Source organism: Dermacentor andersoni, chromosome 5 (genome assembly GCF_023375885.2).
Source record: "Dermacentor andersoni chromosome 5, qqDerAnde1_hic_scaffold, whole genome shotgun sequence".
Classification (NCBI taxonomy): domain Eukaryota; kingdom Metazoa; phylum Arthropoda; class Arachnida; order Ixodida; family Ixodidae; genus Dermacentor; species Dermacentor andersoni.
This window is the reverse complement of record NC_092818.1, coordinates 125,945,010-125,962,949: the sequence shown is the minus strand read 5'-3', so window position 1 is coordinate 125,962,949 and position 17,940 is coordinate 125,945,010. Positions and strand designations below refer to the sequence as shown.

The window sequence follows — 17,940 nt, the reverse complement described above, 5'->3', positions numbered from 1 at the left end:
GCTCACCCCTGCCGGAGAGAATGGGTTTATTTGCGTGTAATAAAGCTTTTTTGCGTGGCCGTGTAACGTTTTCGAGAACTTTCGGCACGTTTACGACCTCGTTCTGCCAACTCTTCTTTGCTGAGGATTCGTTTTAGCGTCATTCTTAAGCTTCCGTTGCATGCCACCGCGTTTGTCGACGAGCCACCGCAAGCTAAGTAAGAGAAAGCGGACCAATCGCAGACGCCGGCACCGCCCTCTTCATCCGGTTATCAATATTCAGTGCCGTGGCTCGGCCCCATCGAATCCCTCTCCACTTGAGCATGCTCCTCGCCTCTTGTGAGCCAATTAGATAAGACAAGCCGCTCAGGGTAGGCAATGTTATTCGTTTTTCATGCAAACAAAAGTGACCTCCTATGAACGAGGGGCGCGTTTGATTGGTTTGTTCAGACAACCCTGCGGGTGACCACCCGATGCTTGCGTCGGCGGTTACGCAAATTTGACGTCAAGAGATTGGAATAAAAACATATTGGAATAGTTTTACGTCATACGGCCCCAGCATAAATTGAACCGCAAGCCGCAAACAGAAAACTAGTACACATCTAACCATAAACTAAGCGCGTCAATGCGGTGCCAGGTAGCTGGGCACGTATTCACAAAAAAAGTCCTTACGCAAATATTGTTCCTGAGAGCAACTGCCAGCAAAACAAAATGTCGAACATAATACTACCTAACGAAGCCGATATATGGAAAATTCTACTTACGAAAAAAAAACTGCGTGAATTCGCCCCTTGAATATTTCGTGGCTAACCGCTCCTTCGCGCCATAACTGAGTGTCAGAGAACGAAATATGCTACTTGAAAATGCAGGAGACAACGCAGACGGAAATTTAAGTTGTGGTCTGTCGCGCCTCGTTCTTTTTTTAAAGGGACAGTAAAGTCAAATATTAAGTCCAGCTAAAGTGATAGATTAATGCTCCGTAATCTCTAAAGCGTCAATATTATCGCGAACAGAGCCTCAGTAATCGAGAAATTGAGGTAAATGCAGCACACGATTAGGAGACTCCCCCGGCACATTCAAGTACTTGCCCGATGACGAAGGCACTCCTCATTTAAATTCTGTTTCTATAGTCCTCAACCGCTTGTGACAAAAACATTAATTATTGTATTGCATTATAAGACGAAGGAAAATGCTACTTATCCAGTTCTATTTCATTTTTAGAAAAAAGAACTCATCGACATTACACTTGACAACAACGCGGGCGGACGAAACGTCTCGTTTTCGTTCGATTCTGTGCCGCCCGCGCTTTCGCGTTTCAGTAGTTTCGCTATCGCGTAATGCTGCACTGAATTTGTTGGCTCGCGAAACTCACACAAACTGCAAGTAGCAGAAAATTCCCCTTCCATGTGATGTCGTGGGATGCCCGAACGGTTCAGGTCACTTGACTAAAAGCAGCTGCAGCAGCGAATCCGCCGCTCTGTCTTGGCTCGGTTTCTCCATGGCCGCGCGTTTGCGTTTTATGCAAAAAACCGTACGGCCGTCTGTCAGGCGCCGTTTGACTCGCCGACGGCAGCAAAGGGCGATGACGTCGTATGTAACGTCACCACTCTCCGGTTGGATCGCGGGAGATTTGACTTGCGGTAAAAGTGTTCGGACCCTTCAGATGCAATTTTTTCATAAACTCTTTTCTTGGCACGAAACAAGCGTTGCGAGTTTTCTGGAACGGTATTTAAACAGTCCACGCCGACTTAGAGTTTGCCTTTAGTGTCCCTTTAAATTGAACTGGTAAAGTATGTACAAAATGTTTTCAGTTGCATTCTCAAGCTTGCTTGCTTGAGATTCACTATTTTTCGACGCCTTCGGTAACCAGAGGCACGTCGCTTTATCGTAGATTTACGGAAAATATTGCTTCGCAAAATCACGAAAAATATCGCAATATCGCAAAATCACGAAAAAATTTCTCGATTGCTTACTTGATCTTCCATACCTTATTTGTCTAATTATTTAGAATATGCTCGTACCTTGCTATCTCGATCAGAGTATTTTTTGTTATTGATAGCTATAACAGCATTATAAAGGCACAACCAATGAACTTGTTAAAAAGAAAGTGTGTCAAGTCTGCCGAGTCGCAAAAAAATAATAGGGTCATAAAAACAGTTCATGCTTAAAGCGAAAACACGCACACACGCGCGCACTCACAGGGAAGCCTGGTTTTTACATCCTTGCTCATTTACAGACACCGTTGCCAAGCATGAGGCCAATCATATTGTTTGAAATGTCGTGGGAAGGCTCTTGTGAAGGCTGCCATAGGCCTGCAGCTTTCGCTAATGATATGTCCGGCATCATGATTTGCTGACATATTCTCTTACAAACAGGTCAAGCGTAAGAACCTTTTGCAAATACGGGCATAGTTAATTATAATTTTTTTCAGTAACCCGAAGTGACCGTCTGTTCTGCACGTCATTTTCCATACATTGACCACGTTTCTCTAATCGCGTGTATGGTTAACCGCCATTGCGTATCTGTCACGTTTGTGTAATCTTTTTTTCAACAGAATTTTGGAGACTGCTTTAAAGTGTGTGAGGATGAGGAAAAATTCGTCCTGGTCGGGAATTTTTCGTCTACTGCGAAGCTTTTCTTTCGAGGAACCCGTATGGGTTTCCTAAGTAGCACTTAGCTACGTCTGGGTGGATGTCTCACTTTCCCTTTATTAATTACTCCTCTCCACCTTGCGAGTTTCCGCAGAACTGTTGCGTCAGATTTCAATATAGTTAATCAAGTACTTGCGTTACTGCAAGTCTCCAAAGAAGTACGCTTGCGCTTTCATATAATTCGGGGCACATGTTCGTTTTTTTTTTTTTCAGAAGAGGTCCATGATTTGACCAGCTGTATATTTCATAGACGTTTGGCAAAAACTGTAGATATCACTGAGGACAAGCTGGCCTTAAACTGCGAAGTGGCACTTTTGATTATATCTCAGTAAACTGTCGACAGTTATAAAATATGTGAGGATATCCGATCGTTATAAACGCACATCGATATGTCTGGGCGGTTTCTTTGCACTTTTTATGTACGACTTAGCACAATACGGATGGTTCTGTAACCAATGCTTTACATGGTAGCGCTGTAAGTGGGCTGCACTTACTATTAAAAATTTGCAGCGGGTTGGGCTAAGCATGGAAGTAACTGATGGATAGCCGTGTAAGGACGTTTATGTTGAGTACTTTATTTGCTGTTCAATGTGAAATGTATAACTTACGATAACATTGCAGTTTTTGTCCAAGTGTCTTACAGTGGTGTGTGCCATGGAACTTCAGACCACCTGCGTGGAGTACACCGACGGGTGAGCAATGCATGCTTAACTTACGCTCAATGAAGAAACTAGCAATGCAAAGCTAAAGACGGAGTACTATAACTAAGGTTTATCAAAAGAAACGTGACATTTAAATACACGCACATGGTCAGCACCGGGCATCACCAAATGGTGGTTATGTACTTGCATTTAACCGTCACGTTTATTTAATAGACCTTAGTTCGAAATCAGCGCCTGTCCGGTGTTCTCGTCTTGTTCTCGTTCTTTCGCTTTAGTGTTTATCTCTCTTTAGTATGAAGTCATTACTTTCATAACAGAGAGTATTACTTTCCTACCAAATATGAAAGTACATGAAATATAACAGTAATGCTTCCAAGTATTAATTTCATACCAAATCAAGAGGAAAAAGACGTGCGATCGACTGTTTAATACGTACGCTTGAAAGTAACTCACTTTGCAGCTTGAATGGTCACGAGAACCAAAATCACCAGTTTCGCGCTGACTGATGCTGCCTACCGCATGTTTTTCCGAAATAACACACTACATAAAAAGCACAAACAAACTTCTCTAGTCCTGTATATTTTAGGGCGTAATGATGTGTGGCCGCGCACTCATTGTCGTATTTGTTGGCATATAAAATAAAGTAAGAACACTCGACTTATCAGCTAGCGCGTTTGAGTTTGTACTCATTTATCGGTTCAAGTGTACTCATTTATTGTTTCAAACGTACCCGTTTATCGTTCTAGCCCATTTTCTGTATGACTTCATGCACTGAAAACTGAATGTTTCGAGAGGTTTGATGATATACAATTGCCTATGCCGAATGTAGGTTGCCTTTATTGCAGGTGAGGTAGATTTCTTATGTAAATTTAATTTGTTCAGCATGCTCTTAGTTGTCCTTTGTTGCTGTGAGCACAATCATTGTTATCCAGTGGATCATGCCGGTCTTAGCAAAACTTGGCGATCAACTACTGTTATCAGTGACGAAGCGCTTCTTTAAGAAAATACCTAAGTAACAATTAAACCAGCTGTGGACTCACTGGGAGTGTGTTTCCTTTGTTTTTTGTTTTTTTCAGGACGTAAACCAGATGCAAGATGATGCAGAATTCCAGCATTTTAGCTGCGAACGATCTGGCGGCGGCTACCACAACGACGTCGGGTCCGGTTGTCTGCGCTATCACTACTGCGAAAAAATGGAAAACGGCAACTGGCGGCAACGCCATTTTGACTGCCCTTCTGGAACGACTTTCGATGAAAGAAGTGGTGAATGCGGCTCGAAAAATGTGTCCTGCAGTCAAGCGGACAACACCGTAATGGAACCGGAAGCGTCGGAAGAGGTCACTGTTGCCACGAGCGTCCCGACTCCATCTCCACTCGACGTCGAACAGAGCGTCACTCGTGTTCCGGAATTTGTCGTGGAAAGAAGGAACACTTCCGCAGACAGCAAGAATGGAACCACGAGTCACGCCATGTGCCCGGCAAACTTTGGATACTTCCCCCACATTGAATCCGAATGCAGGAAGTACTACGCCTGTGTCAGGGTTGGCCAGGGTACGGTTGTCAAGCACGTCTTCGACTGCCCCCGAAATAAACGCTTCGACTCGGCCACAATGCTCTGTGTGGAAGCCAGCAAGGCATCGAAGTGTCAATTCGCAGCCGCAGCCGAGTACAAAGACATCACGTATGATGAACAGGAATTGCTGAACATGACTTCGTTGCACACCAGAAATGACTACGGCTTAGTCGGACTGCTGCCCGTGAACCTCACGATGGAGGCCTTAGATCGCATGATGGCACGAATCATCATGTCGTACGTGCAGTCTGGGAAAAACATCACCGAAGGAGAACTCACAGCGGTTAAGAAGCTACTGTCGGAGACTGAGCCCGTGCCCCTCACCGTGCTCGCGACTGTTAAGTTGGTCAGCACAACCCTCCGGAGACTGCCGAACGCGTCGGAAGTCATGGACATGCTTTCCATAATGTATGACGAACACAAGAAATTCTTGGGTTCCGGTTTCCTGGACCGCGGCAGGTCGGTCGTGCGGAACCTGACGTCTCTGGTGGAACGATACGGGGCCATACGAGCACTGAGCGCTGCCACTTCGTATAAGAGACTCCGGAATGCCTACGAGACGGTTCGAAGCAACTGGTTCGTCCTGAGAAACCGCACTGCGCCTCTCTTTCACGAGAATGAGGACAACGCTGCAAATGCCGAGCCTGACTATTTCATTACTACCACGCCTGCTCCGATGGAGGCTTATCACGGACAACCTCCGTCCCACCAGGACTTCGTCGATCACAAGCAAAGTGCCGACCTGAGTCATCAATCAACGGTCACGCACACCGGCGTAAGTACTGGCACTTCCGCGACTGCTACGGGGTCGTCAGAAGGTACAAAAAACACTACTGTGGTAATCTTGCGTGGACCTTCGGCGGACTCAAGTTTCCAAGAGTCAATGAAAAATGGTGTGCCGTTCTCAACAGGTGATCGGATCGAGCACTTCGAATCAGAAGGAATGCCGCAAGAACACGGGGAGCAATCGCTGTCGCCTGAAAACTCGAGCGGAAGGACACGAGAGACTGTGAAGCAGGCGGTTAATGCGAACACGGACGATGAATACTACGACGGGCTGGGCGCTAGTCACTCCGAAGGCTCGAGCCAAAACGAAGATCCAGGTTGGTTCGTGGATAACTACGATTACTACGACGCTTTTCGCAGCCCAGGGGAGAGCTACCTTGGGCCACATATGGGCGGTCAACTTGATGATCAGGGTTTGGTAGTGCACGCAGAAGAAGATTACCAGTGATTCCTTTAAAATAAAACATTAAAGTGTTTTCAATGTCTTAGTGTTCTATTTTACTGACCATATTCACTACTGATATGATTCACATGCGGTTCCTATATGCCACGAGAGAGAGAATAAGAGGGCCTGTAGTACGGTGCTAAAGGATAAACTAAAGAAGTAATTTTTCCGTTAGTATTGGCTCATTGGCATTACAATTCTATCGTCTGGGACAGTAACCTTCACAACAATTGCAATGAGAAGCCGGTAGTGATTGGAACTCTTCAGTGTTAGCATGACGTCCACTAGACCGAATAGTTGAAGGTAGGGATGTAAAAGTTCTGGAAATTTTGAAGCGGCTAAAAAGAGAAGGACATAAAAAACTTTTCTTTCCGGAAATTTTGGAAACACTAAAAAAATATCCTAATCTTTCTTAGTATGCACAAGTAAAATTAACAGCTAATGAGGATACTTGCAAAGACTCGTTTAGAAAAGTTTGGGCACAATATGGACAGTCTACGACAAATAGCCCACTTTTTTATTCGCTCGGATATTCTTGGTAGCTTTCTGAATTCTCGTCTAGCGACCATGAAAACTGCCTACTTTTGTTCTACTTAGGTAGGCAAAACTGGCGCACTATCGGAACACTTCCGGAACTTCAGTTTTTCAGATTGCGAATGAAGTGGGCTCGCACGTGGTAAATTACATAACCAGCGATGGTAAAAACTATGTCAAACATGTGGGTGTCTTTAGACGTACGGAATCGGGACAAAAGAGCAGTCATAAGTGCATGGATTCTCTTCTGAGACCTGCTTTAAGCCAGCTAATGGTAATATTCTTTCGAAATTCTTGGTATTTATTTAGTGAAAAAAAATCTTTTGCGAATATTTGAAGAAATTGAGACCAATCTTCTTGTTTTTAAATTTCTTGTTGGAAGTCACGTAAGTGTTACGTCATGAATTATTTTTTTTTTAGTTTACGTTGGGGCCTTTGGTGCCAGATATGTTCTCATAAGTGTCAATATTGATTCTTTAGTTAATTAAGAAGAACGTGTTAGTCATTTAATGAAAAACAGTTAAATGCAGGTCAACGACAATGCTGTCGAAATCCATAACGTCTTGACAAACCAGTGCGGCACTTCATGACTTCGCGGCAGCTTTGCCCCCCGGATTTCATTTTGGCTTGTTTTCTGTTTTACCAAGGTTCCGCCTCACGGTAAGGTATTTTTTTTTCTTTTTTGTATAGCGTGCTATACTAATGCTGCTTAATTTAACGGTTTCCTTTAGTGTACCTTTCAAAGTGAACATTGCCCACCTGACGTCACGTCTAGTAAATGATATTATTTGTTCCAAACAGAACCTTCGAAATATTGCACTTTGAGTGCGTCAGTTCAAGATGTGTACCGCGACAACCCGCCTTAGAAGATTGCAGCATAAAGGCTTGCGCCGTAAGGACGAACCGAAAATTTCTATGGAGGCTGTCCTAGTTAGAGCGAAGCAAAGCCAAACCAAGCTTTTCCTTGTCAGAGAGTAGCTAGTGGCGAAACAATGTCGTAAAGTACAACGAAGCAGAAGGGAAACGAGGGAACGGGCTTTTGGCGCTCCTATGGTGAAAACTGAGACGTAACTACTACAGGATGGTGCTCTTGCTTTAGCGTCAAGAAACGCAAACTCAAAAATATTACACAATACTGTCAACCTCTCGACTCACGTGTTGAAGTATTGACAAGACATATTTATGTCCCAATTTTAAAAAAAATTTAGATAGCTGTCGTGCCCATAATTATTGTACGAAGTTTCAATTAGTCGAAAGGGCCACAAATAATTATTTCCGGCACCTTTTATGCGACAACTTCAAAGCGCACGCCAAGTGCAGCGCGGAGACTATTGCACCGAAAGTGGAGGTGGCGGTCACGTGTCATCACCAACAAATAAATGGCGTGACATTCAGCCCGGTGTGATGATTGAAAACCATACAATGACCACGTCCCCGAAAGCTGCCATATTTCCCATTTTAAGCGTGCGCTTTTCTCGTAAACGCAGGGCAACCTGCTTTCCTCTCTTGTACTGTGGAGCGCTGGTGAACTCGGCTTTAGGTATCCGGGTAATAATGCATGGGCACGCGTCAGTGGGGTCTAGTACCGTGAGACCACTACATCTGGGGAGGTATTCTGTAAGAGTCCGCCTATAGTGGGCCTGTTCATTTCGTCTGCTGCTAAAGTGCTGATTGGCTGTGGTACCTCACTGCTGCAGAAGCGCAGACCAGCCCAGCCAATCAAAACTTCAACAGCAGCCGAAATGGACATGTCCACTAGGTGGACTCTCACAGAATACATCCCCAGGTTTCGGTGATGCGAAAAGTCTGCATTTTCACGTTCGAAGCCACGCTGCACTTGACGCGCGTTTTGAACTGGTCGCATTAAAACGTAACGTATACGTATTTGCTGTGTTAAAGAATACCCGCAATAAGGAGATACATTATTGCGGGTGTGCGAGATACGCATAAATTAGGAGAATATGAAGGAGGATGAGAAGGAAGAAGAAAAACAGGCGCGAGGCGGTTGTCATCCATCCTCGCGGGCGCGTGTCGCAGGGGCTGAGGAAAGCAGCGAAATCGATCCTCGTTCCACAGTTCGGCACGCAGAAACCACAGCGAGTTAGAGAAGCCACAACGTGGTATACGGTACAGGACACGTAACGCTCGACATCCGCGCCATGACCTCTTCCGTGGCCCAGCTACGAGTGAGCGTTCCCTGCCAAGTTCCTTCTAGCGAGGAACTCGGCAAGGCGGCGTCTCACCGGAGCGACCTAAGCACTACGGGCTCGCTCGCCAGCACATCGTCGGTCGACGGAAGGGCTGCGTGGTACCGGTACGGCATCTTCGTGTCCTCGCTGACGCTGGTGACGCTGGCGCTGGGGTTCGGACTGTCGCACCTGCTGCGGCGACAGCTCTTCGGCTGCATGGACCCCGGCTGCTTCGAGGTGGCCACCACGCTGGGCAACTCTCTTCAGGACGCGCGCGGTGACCCCTGCGAGGACTTCTACGGCTTCGTGTGCGGCGGCTGGCAGCGCTCCAATCCAGCGGCCGCCAACCACTTCCAGGTGAGGCCGGCGCGCTGATCGCCAGTATGGACGATCTTCGACGCGCGCCCCTGGGCATCCTCGAATATAGCGTTAGCGATTAGACAAGGGATGTCCCACGGAGCCAGTGTGTCGACATGGGGAAATGCCTTCGCCCTAACGAGAAGTCACTTTGTCGAAACATGGGCTGCATGGGACATTCGTCCCTTCCTCAGAAAGTCCTCAGATAGGTCCCCATTACCATTGCTTAAGGAATCATCAAAAAACGCGAAATTTTTCTCCTTGGAATTTTTTCTTATACTGGGATACAACTTAAAGAAAATCAGAAGTTGGCAACCGAGGCACACTGATCGCGCAGCGTCGCGTTACTCCGCTAGCCAATCACAGAAGCAAACAATGTCGTCGCCACGCAACATTTTCAAAATGGCGTCGTACTTGATGCCTCTGGAGCGTCCGCTGTTCTTGAAGAGGCTTTTCATCGGCGGAAGCATGAGGTGTGCAACAGACATGGACAAAGCGTATGGAGTTTGAGCATTTCACTCTTCAAAAGTCCGCGGTACAATTCACTTCACTGCTGAGCCCGTTTGTCATGAAACTTCAATGCCAAATAATGTGAAACTTGACAGCAAATAGTTGCAGCGAAGCAAGCATTTCATTTCAGTTGAATAAAGAATTAGACTTTCACCATTTCACTACGCTAGACGAGTGAAAACGTGTAAAATTACGTGCTTATAATTTTTTTTTGCGGTTACCGCCTTGTTTAGGTAACAGGGCAAGTTTGAAGTACGAACTATTTGCAGCCTCGCGGAGGAACAGTGGCTGGCGGTTATGAGGGCGTGGGCGGGGCTTCACTGCAGACTTAAGTTGTATCCGACTATAGTACGACAAACGTTCTTTGTAGTCACAGGGTGTTAGAACGTCTATTTCACGAACTGTTTAAAATGGGCATGTCTAAAAGTTATAACCTCTTAAAGTTTAGTGGTTTCGGCTAGCAGAGAATCAGAGAGCAGGCGCCTGTCCTTTGCGCTGTAAATATGTGGTTTCGCGTCTGGTATTCATTACGCATTGCGAAAGGTCTAGGTTGCATGCTCCGCCAGCGAGAGATATATGTCATAAACTCGCAGTGTGCGCATTTCAGTAATTGTGTGCGCCTCGCAAGATGCATGGTGCAAAGATTGTGGGGCGTCCACACTTAAATTCTGAAGTTGTAATGCGGCGATATGCACTAAAACTGAAACTCTACCGTAGAGAGTAAGCTTAGCTTGACGTGGCGCATCGACTAACTGTACGTTGTGATCTATTGCGAGCAGTTGCTAACTTGGTGTTGCAAAGAAATGCAGCCAATTAACTGATTAAAAATGAATGGCTTACTTGCACCATCTTGGGTTTTTAAGCGGTCTTTTCGAATAAACGCAAAACTCGCTGAAACGGCGTCACTTCAACCGCGCCACCTGTGCTGGTTACCTGCCGTACGCTGCAGGCCCTTCAGCAGCGCGTAGCCATGGCGGCCATCGTCAGCCTGATGCTGGAAGACGCTGAAGGGCCCAAGCTGACGGATCGGGTGGCACGCCTCTTCCAGCGGTGCGCACAGCTGGCGTTCAACGAGCAGCACCGACTGGGCGAGCTGCGAGAATTTCTGGCGCGCTTTAATCTCAGCTGGCCCAAGTCCCAACCCAGGTTCGACTGCGGAGGATTTCTTTTTTTTTTTTTCTTGCGTCGAATCGCTGCAAGAGAAAAATACGTTGGACGAGTTTCGTATTGCGTGTTATTTACCGTCACTATGCCGTTCTCACTCAACATTTTTTACCCTATAGCCGGGAGACCTCGTATGTTTAAAGGTTGAAACTTGCGGACTGTAAATGATATGTATGTTTTCACGATCCTTGTTACCAATAACATTGTTCGTGCCAGTGTGCTTACTAAATGATTATGGTGCACCAGCTCTGGCTCATATGCATCCACATATATATAGCACTGTTAATTATGAGTGGTGGAGAAAAGAAAGAAGAAACTAAAAGGCTACCTAAAATTAGTATGTCCTGACTACATACAAGATGCTTACTGTGTGGATTTGAAAATTACTGTAGCTTCCTGAACTGCCTCGAAAGCCGCAATATATAAGGCGCTGTTGTAGGGTATCAAGGTCTACCTAGTCGTGCTACATGCAAAGTGCATTAAACTATGTTACCATCTCCTGCTTAATTCTAACTTTGGAGAGGTTGTCCGCGGGGACGGTTATGCCGGAATGTTAAGTGGACCCATCGCTGTGGTTCCTTGGCTATGACGTTCTGGTGCTTAGTGCGATGTCACAAGTTCGAACCTCACCCCGGAGGCCACATTTCAGTGCAGCAGAATGCATGGACGCTCGTGTACAGAACTTTAAAGGCACAGTAAAGATCTCTAGGTAGTCTAAGTGAATGCGGATTTCTGCAAAACGGCGTCAGTTAGAGATGTCAAAAATCAATGAGTCCGTCTGTAAATCGATCAATGAATAGAATGTTAGCGTATCCCAAGCTCTCCCCCCAGACGCCTGTCGCTTATCTCCTGTGGTACTCTTGGATCAATAAGTCAATTAATCGATTGATCGATCAATTAGGAAATATATTTTAGCATAGTGTTAACCTTGTGCCGTCACCGATATCGCCTATAGCCTATACTGCGCACGCACGAGGCTCGTACCACGCGTGAGCAGTTGGGCGGCATCGATAGCGTTAACGGTAAAGGCAGACCATGACGTTTCGCTAAATTTCGCTAAACACACACAACGCTAACTAGCGCTGTGTGTGTCCCTGTGTGTCTTCTTTTGTCCTGTCTTTTAAACGCGCTACCGTACACCTATTCAAGATGCGTTAACAACAAGCCCACATTGCAACCCTCGTGAACTTTGTTTCGCTAAAGCTCTCTGATGTTCAAGTGATGCACCCGACCGTAACGCTGCAGGTCCAAGTTGGATATATTGGACACACTGGTGGCCCTCTCCCTGGACTGGGGCGTGCCCGTGTTCTTCCACCTGAGCGTGGACGCGTACTTCAAGCGCCGGGGCTTCCGCATCTTGCATTTCGGCAGCAACCCGTACCTGCTAGAGTGGTTTGTGGCGCGCAATGCTCTTCAGGAGAAGGGCACGCTGCTCAGATACTTCAACAGGGCCTCGATCATACTCAACGGCTCGGTCGCATGCCCGGAAACCGTCGAGAAGGCAAGTGGGAACAATGAATTTCCGTAACTGGAGAATTTCGCTTCAAAACGGTGTGAGTGGAGGGCTTTGCGCTTTGAGTTAGTTGGGTCGTGTTTTCTCACCAGCTTTCACCCTGTGGCATGTTGTCGGAGCATTAATTAAATTAGTTCCGCGGAGATTTCCAAGGCCGAGGGAGTTTCATATGCGCTATAGAGAGGCTATGTCGACCTGAACGTGATGGATCTTAGGACCCCGCATGGTCTTTCCTTTCAGTTTAGCGCTGCTTTCATGTTGACGCAACTTAGAATTTTATGAATGACTATAATTTTGCTGTATACTGGCTGTTCGCTCACAAGACATCACAACAGTTTATGCACATTGCGCTTTGTTCCAGCATGCGGTTAACACTTGTTGCCGGTCTTCCTTATCGTTCGAGCGTTGTTTGGTCCGCAAGCATACTGCGGGCGCCAATGCGCAATGCTGAATTAGCTGTTGATTTCAGGTGCAAAGGCCAGAAAGAAGTAACTACACCATTTGAGGTTTTTCTTTCACTAGCATCGTCACCATCGCTTTCAGCACACATGGAACGATATGCAACTTACAGAATTTTTGTGGGTAACTTCATGACCAATTCAAATAGCATAGAAGCTTGTGAAGCCAGTGGCGATATGTTTCAATAACCTGCCTTGCTAAAGCTACTGGGAACAGTGTAGCTAACCTCGATCCAAACGCAGGTGCTTCTGCTGGACAATCGAGTGTTACCCGCAGTGGTGCCGTCGCTGATGGATCCACGACCTGACTTTGATATGGAGTACGTTGTTTTCCGTCAGCTGGACTTCATCACCGGCCCTTACCTGTCCGCGGCAGAATGGTTGCAAGTACGTGACAAGAATCTTGTGCTTCGAAGTGAAAAAAAAAAAAAAAAAACGTTATAGAACTTTGTGTTTTAACTCTCTCAGGCGCTGTTTGTGCACAATTGTGCACAGCAAGATCTTGCATCAGAAGCAAATGCAATGTTGAAAGCATTATTTAAGACGTGTCTCATACCGTTCGAAACCGTTCATATTTTGCTGTAGACGAAGGTCCTAAACCTCTGTATTATAGAAAAAATACTGGCAAGCCTCTAAGCGCCCTGGATAATTTAATAGAGTAGCCTTCTGCAGCCAGCTTACGCTTTGTTTGCCAAGAGTTTACTGCGTCGTCACGTTATGACGCAGAAGGGAGTCGCATACGTAGGAGTGCAGGTCAGTGTGACGTTCTGCCACTCGCTGCTGCTCGCTTGGTCGCCTCCCATGTTTCTATTCGTTATTATGCCATAGCAGCATAGCTGTGTCGAAACGAGTGTCAAAAGGTCTCAGTGGCCTGTTTCCGCATAACTACTTTATGCGACATGTCACGGCACATTGTAAAATCAAGAGATATGAAACCGAAGCTGGCTGTAGAAAATCTACTATATTAACTTATTTAAAGCCCTCTGAGGCTTCGATATATATATATATATATATATATATATATATATATATATATATATATATATTTGAGGTTCCGATGTCCCAGACCTTCATTTGTCGCGAAAAATGAAGAATTGATAATATGTCAGTATTCCTTCAAGTCTTAATCTGCATGATCGACGTCGAAGTGTAAACTGTTATCTGTGGTCAGGGGCAGAGAAGGCAGTCGCTATTATGCCAACCAATGATTAGCTAACCCCGGTATTGCAATCGTTTTGTGGGCGTGGCATTTTCTCTATTTACATTTTGACCCAGGCAACAGTGTGTGCTAATAAATACCCCTGTGAAGGTTTTAGCTTTGGTAGAAAGGCTGATATAGTAGAAGTGATCACTGAATACTAATTTACAATCTAGAAACACATGCTTTTGTGGCCACGCTATACAGCTTAAACACACAAAAAAAACACTTTTCGGTTTTATGTTATACCGAACATTGTCTATTAATAGGGAGAAGCCTGTACCATATAACAAACGTGCTCAGTCTGACGTTCTGTATTATTGTTGTGCTTGCTGGGCGAGGCTTTGGAACTATGTAGTTACTATTTCGTTAGTTTTGCAATTTCATGAGTATGACTCGTTGCCCACTGTTGCTAGAGGCTTCATATTAAAGCCAGTAGTCATACAGGTCAATAGAATATAGCATACCTCATGCTGACTCATTACCGTAATTCTCGTGGCGACATTTCATGAATGCGCATTTAGCCTAGAATCATGTGTAAAAATGATGTCGTCCACAGTACACATCTTCGCGGAAAGCGGGCAGAATTATCTCTCTCAACGCCGTACTGCTGCGAAAAACTCAACACTAACAGATAATCCGAATATCGCATTAAAAATTCTGCTGCCTGCTTCTATTTAGCCCAGATACACGACGTTGCTTTAGGTGTGCTGCAGCTTTCAGCTGCCACTCAGCAAGACGATATGGTGGCGGTGGTCTATTATTGTCGAGCTAAACCTCTTTGTTGTAATACAAGTTCCACCTCACACTTCGCACTCTCCTCAGCGTAACACTTTTCGTGCGCGACACACTTAAAACACGCCTTCATTTTCTTTCCCAACAGATCGTAAACCAGCATCTTCCTATCAACCTGGGCCTGGACGACGAGATGTTCGTCATGAATCGCCGGTTGCTCCAGCTTCTCGCGTGGCTTGTCGCAGGCTTCGATGACCCCACTGCGTTGCTCTCGTACATCACGTGGCATGTAGCGCGGCATCTGGCGCCCATGACGTCGTACCCGCTGTCGCATGCCCAGTTCGCCGACACTCCCAGCGAATCGGGCTCTCGGAGCGCCTACACCGCTACGCTTGGCTACATGCTCGGCCGTTGTTACGTGGACGCCGACTCCACGTTGCCATTCGCCTTCGCGCGTGTCTTCACGCGGCGCTGGCTGCCCCCGCAGACGGTTCAGAACGTGAGTGCCATGCTTTCTCGCATCCGGGCAATGGCGAACGTCACAATGGCCGCCGTGTCCTGGATGGACGAGGACACCAAGCGAGCTGCGTTCGAGAAACTGGCCACGTTGCGCTCCATCGTCGGCAGTCCCGAGGGCATGTCCTCGGACAGTGCCCTCCGGTCGCTGTACCCGTACGTGCCCGACTTGAGCGGCTCGTACCTGGAGATGGTTCTAGCGCTGCACGTCGCGGAGCTGCGCTACGCCAAGAGCTTCCTGCGCTCCGCCAACGGCTCGGAAGCATCGTCCGGCGAACGGGTTAACGTGCCGCTGACTCTGGTCAACGCCTTCTACCTTCCCGTGTACCATGTGGTGGTCATACCGGCGGCCATTCTGTACCCGCCCTTCTACATCACTTCGCACCCGGCATCGTACAACTACGGCAGCCTCGGTCACGTGTTGGGCCACGAGCTGACGCACGCGTTCGACCCGGACATGGGTCTATACGGCCGCGACGGACTGCGGCACGACTGGTGGACTCCGGCGTCGCGCAGTATGTTCGAAGCGAAGCTGGCCTGCCTGCGCAGGCTGTACAACGAGATCCCCTGGTCCGGCGGCGTCAACTTCGGCGACCACGCGCTGTCTGAAAACTTCGCCGACAGCGGCGGCGTGCTCAAGGCATACCGGGCTTTCAAGGCTGCGCCCAAGGTGGTCGTGGAGAACCAGCAAGGCGAAGGCGAGGCGGCAGCGTCGCGGGCGCTGTCCCGGTTCAGCGCTGAGCAGCTGTTCTTTGTCAGCAGCTGCTTCAAGTGGTGCTCCCGGGACGAGAAGCAGAGCCCCGGCTGGTACTCGCCTCCGCGCATGCGCTGCAATGTCCCCCTGCTCAACATGCCCGAGTTCGCCGAGGCGTTTGAGTGCGGTGCGGGAAAGGCGATGAACCCGGCGACTCGTTGCGACTTCATGTGACACGTCGCGCTTTCCGAAGCCATCGCTTTCGCTGCGCATAACTCTTGTTCGCCTTTTTGTATTTCACAACGGACAGAACCTTGATGTGTACTTTTTCCTTGACCCTAATCGCGCAAAATTGGAAAAGAAATAGAATTCGATCCTCCGTTAAACACCTCACAACGACCTTTCTATTCGCTGTCCTGGTGTTCGTGGAATTCTGTATTAGATATGCGTGTCATTGGATGTCTCCTGTCATATGCAGTTGGCGGAACCACTATGCTCAAGAAGGTGAGACTTCTTTATCAGCGAATAACGCCATCAGTATTGTGAGGTGTAACTGTACTCACTCGTGGAACGTGTTTGAAATTTCCTCCGACACCTCTGTGTCTTAATTTTTTCTAAGTGGCGCGCAATCGGCCTCTATAAAACCATACACGAGTGACATTTCATGAATTTTCCTCACATGGGGAGCGTACTTATTTGTTTTATAGCACCTGGTCTCTTACCTTAAGGCTTTGAGCGACAACAGGTATTCACAATTCGTCGGCGCTATAGCATGTAATTCTTACGGAAACCAGTAGGTTTCCCGATATCTGTCGAGACGTGCATTGTGCACTGCGAAGAGAAGCTGCTAATAACAAATCGCTGTGAATGCTATCTTCATATGAAAATGGCAACTTCCTTTGAGGTGTACAGAGATCAATTGGCGTTTTCAGTCTATACATATAGAGAACTGGGAAACGGGAGTAGTACTCGTAGGTTCGAGTCATTTCAGTCGGACAACTATTGAATCAAACATATATGTTCCTCCCAAAAAACTCTGAATTTGGGCTGGCTCGCCCGATTTTAGTATTGCTTCGTACATATCTGGCGACGCTACTCGGGATGCCATGAGCAAAGCGCTGGGTAGATTTGAGTGATTAAGTGTAGCGAAGATACATTTGTGAATAGTGTTACAATTTGGAACCGTTCAATTGGCTCCAAGTGGCAGGCAGACGCACAGCGGGCTGCATGTGATGGCTTCGTTGTAAAATTTCAAAACTCCTCGCTACGTTATCGCCGTGTCTGACTTCATAATTTCAGGCGTTACAAAGCTCGTCCTTCATAACTTAAGGACCGCCTTCACTGCTGGCCCACTATTTTTCCATGACCGTACTGTGATGCTACCGACGCGTCCATGACGTCGACGAGGCCTGATGGCCCAATTGACGAAGGAGTGCGCCCAGGGGGCGACGCAGCAGCATGGAGACCCAGGTGAGGAGCGGGAGAAAAATCTTTATTCCGAAAAGGTGGCTGAGTCACGTAGTCCCATATGGAGACAGTAAAGTTCGAACATGTATACTTTCACGCTCAATGTGAGCTGCAACAAACGAGCCGTGGCCGCAGCTACGCTCTTGAGCAAAAAGTAGAGAAGGCTACGCCATTCCAGAAATACGCATGCGTACCCGCGTGCTTTACGCTGTCTACTTACTTCGCGGAGCGATAATGCAGTGGCCCTTCAGAGCAGCCCTTAAGTCCTTAGTCCTAAGCTGAGCGTGCTTCGTCATGGCGCGCGATGCCCTAGCTTGGTAACTGTTCTCTTTTTTTCTTTTTAAACTGTACGATGGAGCGATAGCTGCTCGGTGGGCTAGTGTATTATCACTCGGCGAATAAGTAAGATGACGGAAAGCAGGGGGCATGCGCATTGTTCAAATAAAGTCACTCTCTCCACTATTTTCTTGAGAGACTAGCTGAAGCCCCGGCTCGCACGTTGCAGCTCA

The 17,940-nt window shown here is 47.1% G+C and overlaps 1 protein-coding gene across 1 annotated transcript; it reads left to right on the top strand.

Annotated features, from left to right (window-relative positions):
* The first annotated feature begins 14,928 nt into the window (after positions 1-14,928).
* LOC126532415 (endothelin-converting enzyme 1-like) lies at positions 14,929-16,452 on the top strand. The gene has a single exon (XM_050180120.2). The coding sequence runs from the start codon at positions 14,948-14,950 to the stop codon at positions 16,196-16,198; it is 1,251 nt and encodes a 416-aa protein (XP_050036077.2). The 5' UTR covers positions 14,929-14,947; the 3' UTR covers positions 16,199-16,452.
* The last annotated feature ends 1,488 nt before the right edge of the window (positions 16,453-17,940 follow it).

What these genes read in the sequence shown, in the direction of transcription:
- LOC126532415 (XM_050180120.2), top strand. Translation starts at nt 14,948, where the DNA reads ATGTTCGTCATGAATCGCCGGTTGCTCCAGCTTCTCGCGTGGCTTGTC.